Genomic DNA, 11284 nt, shown 5'->3' with positions numbered 1-11284 from the left:
GTCCCTTCCCCTCTTCCCCTCGCGCTGTTAGTTGGGAAGCGAGGCGCAAAACGGCGGTTTGGACGGGAAGCCGTTGAGGGAGAGAGAACCGCGAGGGCGCGAGTGAGTGCGCGGGGATGGGGAGTGTGTGGGGATTGGGCTCTGTGCCTCCGGTCCCTCTGTCTGTGGGGCACATGCGCAGTAGCGCAAACCCAGGGACACAGGAAATACTGGACGCAGAGATTATATAGGATAACGATTTCATTAGTTATAGGATAACGATTTCATTAGTTAGATGGCTACTTATTTCTCTTTTTTAGCTGCTCTTTCGAATTGAGTTCAGGCTTGAAGATAATAATAAAGCATTTGGGGGAGAAGATACAACCCAAGGTCCCAGCACTGGAGGCCAAGATGGAGAAGATCTCCACAGCCACCATGTACTTCCCTTTGGTGCTTAAGTAGGTTGGAACAAAAGAAAGCCACACACTGCAAAACACCAACATGCTGAAAGTGATAAATTTGGCTTCATTAAAAGTGTCTGGCAGCTTCCGAGCAAAGAAAGCCACAATGAAGCTGATAAGAGCCAGTAAACCCATGTAACCAAGAACATAATAGAAGATGTTGGCTGAACCTTCATTGCATTCCACTATGATTTCTTTTGGCAGAGAGTGCATGTCCACATCTGGAAAAGGAGGATCAGTACAGAGCCATACTATACAAATACTTGCCTGGACAAAAGCACAACCAAGAACAATAGCGGTTGAAAATCTTTTCCCCACCCATTTCCTCATCTTGGATCCTGGTTTGGTGGCCATGAAAGCCAGAACCACAGTGAGGGTTTTAGCCAAAACAGAAGAAACAGCCACTGAGAAGATGATACCAAAAGCAATTTGTCGTAGATTGCAGGTCAGTAACTGGGGGCGGCCAATGAATAGCAAGGAGCAGAGGAAGCAGAGCAGGAGGGAGATGAGCAGGGTGTAGGTGAGATTCCGGTTGTTGGCTTTGACAATAGGAGTCTTTTGATGTTTGATAAAGATTCCAAACACCAAAGCTGTAGTTGCAGAAAAAGCCAGAGCCAAAAGAGCCAAACTGATGCCTAAAGGTGCTTCATAAGATAAGAAGTTTTCTTTCTTGGTAATGCATTGGTTTCTCTCTTGATTAGGATACCGATCATCTTGGCACTGGAAGCAATCATCCAAATCTTGAAGTATAAAGAAATCAAGATTACAGTTATAGCATTTTCAGTCTCACTGAGATACACATATTAATGGTATAGGATCAGGAAACTTTGAATTTTACTGCACTATAACTCAATGTAATTTGCAGTGTATACAATACAAAACATTATTTTTTTCATAAAATTGTTAGAGTGTTAACATGTTTTGTCTTCAAGAGAAGTCATTTTTTGGTGGATTCTATCCTGTGGATAATTAAATCACAATTAAAACTAAATATCGTATCGGGTAAAAAATACGGTAACAATTCTCAAAGAGTTTGTGTTTACGGGACGTATAAGATTGAAAATTTTGTGTGCTTAGAGGGATAAAGTCCCCACGATTGCACTAAGAACTTTCAAGCTATCTGGATGGAGAAATATTAATTAAACTTTAATTTTTCACAGCTTACCAGTAGAAATGGTTGTAAAATAGGAAGTTTCATTTATCAATATTCATAGCATTTCATAACCCATAAAGGAAGCTTAACATCAATGGAAGACTAACGCTACTAATATAACCTAGTCAACACATGTAGGAATATGGCCAAACATACTCTTGAATTGACAATTCTAGAGTTTTGGTGGTTAAGTAAGTTGCAGTCCATGCAATCCATGAAGTTTACAGGTGTGGAGGTAAGCAGAAAATCTGTTTCTTGACTGTTTATGGTATTGTTTATGATAAAACACTTGTATCACTAACACACTATTTATATGGAAGACATTCTGAAATATATGAAATTAGGTAGTTGTAGGATAGCTAATGCCACTAGTTGGTGCCAATGATAACAGAGCCAATTAAGATACACCAAACCAAATGAGCGGTTGTTGTTGTTCTTGTTAATCCAGAGTTTGTCAGCTTCTTCCTGCACAGCAACAACAACAGAACATTATTCTTTCCGTGTTGTCCATCTTTTCCTCTTGATATACCGTAGCAATCTCCATCACAGATGCTACAGATGTTAGTATTTGTGATGTACAGCCACACCTCTGCAAACGTCCGCCCCCTTGATTGTCAATTTAGGCGGACGTCCACGGCAAACCCAGACGAGCATCTCTTTCGTTGAGCATCTGGGGCTCTGGAATGGATCCCGGATGCTCGATGAGGTACCACTGTATCTGCATTGTAAATACATTTCAAAAGAATAAATGGTATTGGGGAAAGAAGGAGGCAGTTGGTAGCTGGCGGTAGGTTGATTATTCTGTGAGTTGCATCTTTGACTGAGAACGTGGGAGTGTGGTGACTTCAAATAGACATTATCTGGAGGGGTTTCAATCAATCAATCAAAACATTTCTTGGCATCATTTTCAGACATTTAAAATACATAGTCCAGTACAAGGAGGGGTTTCAGAGGACAGGCAAGCTATGGATTATTAGCTTATCCTGTGCTATGAAGGAGCTTTGAAAACAAAAAGGACTATAAACCCTCTCTTGGGTTTATGGGACAGAAACACACTCCATTCAGATGATATAGATATAGATATAGATATATGAATGAATAATATTTGTTATTCAACTGTTGACAACCTGACAATTAAAGATTTATTTTCAAGTCTGGAGTTAGGCGTCCATTTTTTTCTCAAATAGCTAACAACAAACATGTTCTCAATATAGTTTATATACTATAGCATACAGTCCCCTACCTGTCTGGTTGGAAATCTTCCCTTCTGGACATGGAGTACAATCATAGCAGCAAAATGGTTCCCCTTCTTTCCTTTGTCTGCTGTAACCTGGATGGCAGTGGTCATTACACAAGGCAAGGGGCACCACCTGACCATAAAACAGAAGGTATTGCGTGTATTCTATCATACTTTTGTTTGCTCTTTGCCTTTTCATCAACAGGGTGCTGCATTGCGTGGACAGGCGGAGCCCCCAACCCCCAACCCCAGGCGGCTCCCGAGCAGAATAATGTCTCAAGACAACGTGCTATGGGCTTAAAATTGGCCACAACTTTATTAAGTTTCAGATGTAGGGAGACTTTGGGTTAGGTATTGTGCGTTTATCCTTCCCAGCCGGGGATCTGGGGGACATCAGAGTTATCCAGAATGTGTGGGGATTGGGCTTGCTCTGGAGAACATATGTTCAAGCAGAGAGCCTGCCCCCCGTTTCACTGCCGTCACAGGGGAGAGCAAAGACAACCTCTCAGCGTATGGCCAATGCCCCCCCTCAAGACCCCTTTAACAAGGGACCCTGGGATCGCTGCCAGAAGGGGGTGTGGGTCACCGCGTCAACCCCCCACCCAAATAAGGAAGATAGGCTAAAGGATTCCGCCCAAGGCCTAAAACAAGGATTCCGCCCAAGGCCTAAAGTTGTGACATTTTGCTACGGGGAAGGCAAAACCTGCAAACGCAGGAAAATTCCATTTCGGCCCTTCAACAGGGGCCCTTAAACCCTGGAAACCAAGATCGGTACAGTGACATGTAAACAACCCATCCTTAACCATACAAAGAATCAATGCAGCTAAAAAGAACTCCTTCAGCAGGGTGTACATGATTATGAAACAAGTCTGGTGAATACCTATAGACCTCATAAGCTGCAATTGGGTCCTACCTGGTTAAAACTCTGGTGCCATGTAATGATCTTTTCATCAATGGAGAAATCACTGCCCAGTGGAGCTTGGGGATCCATTTCCCCAACTTTCACTCTTAAGAAGGACTTATTTGGGAAAGTCACCCAGTTGATAATATCAAATCCACCTTCTAGCTCACGTTTCTCATTAAAAAAGACAGTGTCCCCCGCACTGTTGTTAAACAACATATTTCTCAGGAAAGGTTGAAGCTACAGAGGAAGAAAGAGAATTGTAAATTGGTTAAAAATAGAGAATGCACCACAAAGCTCCTGTTTTCTAATGCTGGCATCAATTCACAGTATCTGTTGAACTCCACCCCCCACCGCAAGTTTTGAGGGGATACATACTTACAAAGATTCCATTTTGGGAACAAATTTTGTATTTTGTAACTAAGAAGCATTTTTTACCTAGGAGTAGCAGTTGCCTTCATTGAACCTAAGAAAACCTTTAAAGTTTTTCAAATTTGTGTGGTTTATTCTTAGCAACAAGTAGAAACTGGGGAAAGATCAGCAGAACACAAATAAACAGGGATAAATTGTGAAATTTCCTAATTCCTAGCTTCCAGGACGGTGCAAATTGCATAAGTGCTTTAACTATGCTAAAAACAAAGGCTTCACAGCCTGTTTGGCCTCATATTTTACCCACACATGTTGGACAGGAGGTTTAAATTTTAATTTACAGATTTAATCCTCAATCCACTTCCATCAAACCGAGATTCAACATTTCCATCCAACTCTTTTCAGCATCTGCTAAAAACATTTAGGCATTGAAGTATTGGCAGGACAGTTGGCTTAAATTTGCCAGCATGCTTCCTTAGAATTTAATACAACAGAAACTCTTGTACTACTTATTGAATTTCACCAAACCAATGGAAGTGTGTGTTCCTTGACAAACCATGTTAGACATTACCTGGAAATGTGGCTTTTGAGGTCTCAGATAGTGACCAAGCACCATCTCTCCATGTTTGGTTCTGGATGCCAACATGGCATGCAAAGCATGCGCCACAGCATAGACGGCATTGTAGATGCTGTAGCTTTGGCTGGTCATTTGCATTTCAAAAAAAGCCCCAGGAAGGGTCTCCAGCTTCTCCTCACCACTGCAGGATTCCTCCTCTGTTTCCACATCTAGAAATTTGCAACCGAATGCCTGTTGCCAGAACAACCTAATAAATCCATCGGCCTCAGAGTGGGGATTTAGCTTCAGGAGGAAATGGTGGAACCCCTTAACCTCATTGGAATGAATGGCAAAGGATAAGGCACCATGGAAGTTTTGTATGTCCAGATCTCTGTGAAATGTTTCTGATGCGAAATCCCAATCAGCGGTCATAACCCACACTTTGTTTATGGGACTCACACTCAACATTATGCCTACTAGTAGCAGCCATTGCAAATCAGTATTGGTGTTTTTGTCTGCATTGACAACAAATACATTGACGTTTGTTTTGCTTAGGGTCTCGGCCATATTCTGATATTTCTCTATCAGCCCAGAACCACCAAAACCCTTGTGGGTTACCACTCTCTCAGTGACAGCTATACAGATGCCATTCCGGGAAAGCTGACGTGTCAACCTTTTCACAAACATTTCTCCTTTATCGTCAGCTGTGACAAATATCCCAACCCACTTCCAATGGAAATAGAGAAGAAGCTGAACAATGCCTGTGTATTGATGTGCTTCGCTGGGGGCCATTTGGTACAAGGAAGAAATATGGTCTTTCTCACTCACCGATGGAGTAAATGAAGAATAGGTGATCTAGCAAAGAACAGAGGGATTTTTAAATCACCATGTAGGATATTTATTTGTCTTTACATAATCAAACACATTTTTAGTACATCATGTTTCAATAGAGGGAGAGATTGGGACCAGAACTCAGATGAGAGGTCAGTATTATTTAGGTCAGGCACCCCCAAACTGCGGCCCTCCAGATGTTTTGGCCTACAACTCCCATGATCCCTAGCTAAGAGGGGTTTGTTTGTTTTAGCCTGCCAATATTTAAAATATTAAGAATAAGCAAGACTTATTTGTTTTAAGCAGTCAAAAGTATTCTCCTTCCCTTCTCCCCCTCCCAATGCCCTGGGAATATACAGTAAGGATAAATTATATGCCATGGATGTGGAATCTTCATTCCAGCCATACTCATCCTACCTGTAGAATCTTATAAAGGTCCAAGATGGAGGCCATGTGGCTTGAAGTTTCAGAGTCAAGGCCCCCAATGGCAGCTATCAGGTTCTTCTCAACACCACACTTGTAGTTGGGGATGGTTTTCCTATCGTGAGAGATGAGGTTCAAAGTATTCTGATAAGTCATCTTTGCATCACAGTAGCTGTCATAGATCTGGAAGCCCAAAGTGATGTTGGATAAAATGTTGGGGTTCTTGTTAACCTCATTCACAGCAAAGTCTACAGAAAGGACATGCTGGTAGTTCTTTGGCAGTGCGCTGAAACAATAGAGGGATTACGCATTTGGTGGGTTTTCCTGCTTCTGCTGGACAGACCTCATGTTTTGAAAGTTGATAAACACACACAAACACACACATGATCCCATTAGATACTACAGGGATGAGGTGGAGCGGTTGATAAAGTGGTGCAGAACCAACAATTTGCTTATAAATACAAAGAAAACAAAGGAGCTCGTGGTGGACTTTAGGAAGCAGAAAATTGATGTCCAGCCGCTATTGATTGATGGAACTTGTGTGGAGAGGGTGACTACATTTAGATTTCTGGGTATTGAGTTACAGGAGGATCTGTCCTGGAGTGTCAACATGAGAAGGATTGTGAAGGAAGCACAGCACAGACTGTATTTTTTGAGAATTTTAAGGAAAAATCATCTTCCACAAAAATTGCTGCTTGCCTTCTATCACTTTGCTATTGAGAGCGTGCTCACTTATGGCTTATGTGTGTGGTATGGAAGCTGCACTTCTTGGGTAAGGATAGTGTTGTGTAGAATTGTTAAAACAGCAGAGAGTATCCATTGGCTGTTCACTCTCTGCCTTGGAACATATCCATACCATCAGGTGCCACAGCAAGGCAGTAGATATATCAAGAGACCCATCACATCCGGGTCATCGCTTCTTTGAGCTCCTGCCATTGGGACGGAAATATAGAACAATGAAGGCGAGAACGAGCCGTCTCAAGAACAGTTTCTTTCCTAGAGCAATCTTGGCCTTAAATGGAAATGCTAGACTCTGAAGTCATCTTCCTTATTTGTTATATTGTTCTGTATTGTATTGCACTTATTAGTATTTTAATTTATGTGGAGTGTCTTATTTGAGTTGAGTTGATATAGCAACCGAGAAATTTCGTTGTTCCCACAAGGGGACAATGACAATAAAGATCTATTCTATTCTATTCTATTTTATTCTATTCTATCCTAAGATCAGAAATTGAGGACATGCAATGAAAGTGAATTTTGAAAGATCCAGGGGATACAAAAGAAAGTAAACACTTAGGTACCATAAACTATGAAATTTATTCCCACAAGAGTTAGCGATGGCCACCAACTTATATGACTTCAAAAGAAGATTTGACCTTTGTAATGAGGGCGATAGCTAGTATGTTCTCTCCCCACCAGTTGAGGCACTATTTTTGGATCCCAGTTTCTGAGAATGGGAGCTGAGAAGACTCCTGTAATGCTCAGGACTTGCTTGTGGGTTTCTCATGACCATCTGGTTGGCCACTGAGAGATCACAGTATAGGGCTATATAGGCATTTTGTTGGAGCCAGCAGGGACTTTCTTACATTTGCTAATTCTTATGATCTCTTTGTGTAGAACAGAATAAAATGTATGGCACAACTGCTGAACGGCAGAGTAGGAAGAAAGTGCAGAAGGGAAAAATATGGCTGCTGATTAAATATGAATTTCAAAGGATGTTTCGGTTTTCAAAACGTTTCAGGAAATCTGACTTAGATAGGTTTGGCTTTCAATATAAATTGAGCTAATGTTCTTCCCCTATTCCTATTTATGGACAGTTCAGGCAACGGCCCCATTTCATTGACTCTAGATCAATCTACTGCCTGTCTTCTCTACTACAAATCCTACTAGACACCTGCCAACACTGAGGAGACTGCTTTCTGATCATACTATCATGTTTATTATCTAATTTTTTTATTTACGTACATAACCAGGAGCTTTCAACAAAAAGAATAAAAATAATGTCCTTACTCATATTCATCATCAGTTGTTTCCTTTGGCTTCTCCTTGAAGTCTATTGAAGTGAAAACGGGTATGAGGAATTGTGAAGTGATGCCACCAATAAGAAAGTGCCCCGGCTGATAATACTGGTGTTGGGCGTGGAGGGGGTCAATCACACAATGCAAAGTAGAATGTGCCACAAATAGAGGGAACACCATGAGTAGGGCCCAGAAGAGCAAACTTAGCATTATTGAGATAAGGAGCTTCTCCTTTTAACCATAAAGCACCTGTTTCAGTCTAAAATGCTTATCATCACCCAATGTCAGCATACATTCTGTCCTGTTGCCCTCATCAGCTCCAGTCTCTGTGTATAAATGGTAGAATCCATGTCATTGGCCCTGGGGTGGTTTTTTATAAGCATTCTGCTGTTTCTCTGTGGCATATGGGCTTCAAAATATCATATGGATATTGCTAGAGAAAGAATGAATTGCTGTGTGTTAAGATAATAACATGGTACACAGTCCCGGGGGAGGGATTGCAAGGTCTGTGACACCATGTGCAGCAGAAACATTGATGAAAATATGTTTTTTTCCCCTTGAGAAGATATTATCTTTTGCACCGCAGATCGGGCAGAGCACCGGGTTTCAGGAAGATCTGAATGAAAATAATAGTGGATTAGCCAGGCCATGGGAGAAAATGGAAAGTCTTGTGTTCCATTATGCTCCAGAGAAGGCAATGTTCCACAGCATAGCATTAAGCACTTCGTTGCTCATTGTCAGGTTGCCAGAAAAGCCCCACTGTCTTTTGTCTGATGAACAGAACCAGGCCCAGTGCTTGCAGTAATCAACTTTATTGCTCAGTAATCAAGGAGTCAGGGCATGGCACATCCATCAGATAAGCAGGAGCTAAAGTTATGTCCTCTCTCCCCCTTATTTATACCCCCATCCTTGCTCCAGAGAAGGGAATGTTCCACATTATAGCATTAAGCACTTTGTTGCTCATTATCAGGTTGCCAGAAAAGCCCCTCTTTCTGTGTTGTCTGATGCGCAGAACCAGGCTTCGTGCTTGCGGTAATCATCTTTATTGCTCAGTAATCAAGGAGTCAGCACATCCATCAGATAAGCAGGAGCTAAACTTCTGTCCTCTCTCATTTATACTTCCATCCTTGCATTTTTCCACTGTGACTCAGCTTTTCTGAATCATTCTAGCCTTTTCTCAACCCTTATTTTCTTTACTGAGAGTGGAGGAGGGGAAGGAGCTGAATCAGGACTCTATTGCAGAGGAGGAGACACAGCCCTCGCTCCTTCTCTCTCGGCGTCTGTGGCTACCTGAAGCCTCTCCCCTTCACCCTCACTCTGGGCTGACTATCTGTCCCACCAGTCTGAACCTATTTCAATGTCCCCTTCACCTTCAGGTACCTCCTGACTGTCACCACTCTTCCTCATCCTGCCAGACCCTGACACTTGCTGTGTGCAGTATCCGGACTTACCTCAGAGGATGCCAGGGATCAGGAGAAGGCCTCTTCCGTGCCTACCTGAGGAGTTACGTATGCAGATCTAAGTAATCTGTGATGCACTTTGCCATTGCAATTGAGGGGGCTCGGGCCACACAACATCAGAATGTCTTTTCACATGTGCAAACCATGGGGCATCTGCATGACACGTCAACACACCCCACAGCATGTGCAAGTGACGTCAGGACACCCCATGGCATGTGCACATGGCCTGCTGACATCACACTGCCCAGGCACCCCCGATCACAGGGGCAAGGCAGCATGCATGCCCAGTGACAAATAACCCCTTTGGGGGCAAGATACTTGAGAGAGTGGTGGCAGTCCAGCTCCAGGTACACTTGGAGGAGACTGAATGTCTGGATCAATTTCAGTTTAGTTTCAGGCCTTGTCAAGGCAAATATACTGACTTGGTTGCCCTGGTTGATGACATTTTCAGGAGAGAGAAAGAAGGAGCGCAACCCACCTCACTGTTCTGGGCTGTCTGTTCTGGATAGTCTTTAAAACTCTAAGCAATTGAGAGTGCATCTCCTTCCCTACAGACTCTCTTGGATTTTATCATCTCCTAAGAATCACCTTCTTAGCAGTTCCACTGCCCTCAGACATTTCAGGGTAGATTGGTCTAGGAAAAAGCATTCTCTCTTGTGGCCCTTGGAATTCCCTCCCCACAGAGAGGACAGTGTGGCACCATAGCTACACAGCTTTACCTTTGACATCTGAGATATTTCCTTTCCCACCCTATTTGTGGGACTGCTTTCAACCTAGATTAGTCCAGGGTCCCATCATCCACAAGAGAGGAACACGCATTTGAGAACCATAACCCTGATCAGGTTGACCTCTTTATACATGCCCCAGGTGTATAAAGAAGAAAAGTGGGAGTACATCTCCCATTGCTGAAGCAATTCTCATGCTTCCATATATTTTTCTAGTGGTTTTTAAATCATTTTTAAGGGGCAAACTCTATACAAGAGATCAAAGTTGTGTGTAGACTATATTGGGGGGTGGGATTCCATGTCCATTGATTCTGGAAGAATATATGGTGTGTATGAAGCCTAAGGACTCATTCATTCGACAAAAGTGTAGAATATGCTGCAGAACACATGGGCAGTTATAAATCTGCAGTCTCTGACTGAAGCTAAACATCATACATTCAGGCTATAATGGGACACATTGGAAACATTTGGTGTTCCTACATATATAGAGGCAATGCCTGTTCCAGTCAGCTGTGTTTATTTTGGAATATTTGGCTTTTAGCAGATAGATTGTTACTTATTTCTCTTTTTAGTTGCTCTTTTCTGGTGAGTTCAGGCCTGAGGAAAGTGGTATAACATTTTGGGGAGAAGATACAACCCAAATTCCGCGCACTGGCGACCAAGATGGAAAAGATCTCCACAGCCACCATTTATTTCCCTTTGGTGCATAAGTAGGTTGGGAAGAAATGAGATTCCAATTAAACATCAGGAAGAACTTTCTGTCAGTAAGAGCTATTAGACAGCAGAAGGGATTCCATCAGAAAGTAGTGGACTCATCTTCATTGGAGGTTTTAAAGCAGAGGTTGGATGGCCATCTGTCATGGGTGCTTTAGCTGAGATTCCTGCATTCAGGGGTTGGGAATGGATGACCTTCAGGATCTCTTCCACCTCTACTATAACATGTTCTATATTAATTAAATGCAGTAAATCAAGCAGAGCAATATATAAAAAATAATAGGTGTGCAAGTCCAAATACATAAAAGCGATATATCCGAAATATATTTAAATTAGAGAAGTCAAGAACGTAAGACCATTAGGAAGGCCAAATTTCATGTTGTATCATGGAAAGGGAATCCTGTAGGTCTTTATTTGTTGTGTACTGTACATGATAAAATCCCACCAAACTGCACAG

General features: G+C 42.3%; 1 protein-coding gene across 1 annotated transcript; it reads right to left on the bottom strand.

Moving 5' to 3' along the window:
* Positions 1-278: 278 nt before the first annotated feature.
* LOC118078220 (vomeronasal type-2 receptor 26-like) lies at positions 279-9335 on the bottom strand. The gene is made up of 6 exons (XM_088654770.1): positions 9268-9335; positions 5905-6196; positions 4672-5511; positions 3744-3971; positions 2837-2963; positions 279-1180 (listed from the first exon to the last, which is right to left on the bottom strand). Exons 1-6 carry the CDS (start codon positions 9333-9335, stop codon positions 279-281), a joined length of 2457 nt encoding a protein of 818 aa, XP_088510896.1.
* Between the last annotated feature and the right edge of the window lie 1949 nt (positions 9336-11284).

The sequence above is a fragment of the Zootoca vivipara genome, chromosome 12 (genome assembly GCF_965207765.1).
Source record: "Zootoca vivipara chromosome 12, rZooViv2.hap1.1, whole genome shotgun sequence".
Taxonomy (NCBI): domain Eukaryota; kingdom Metazoa; phylum Chordata; class Lepidosauria; order Squamata; family Lacertidae; genus Zootoca; species Zootoca vivipara.
Note: the sequence above shows the minus strand (reverse complement) of the source record. Positions and strands in the feature narration are given on the sequence as shown.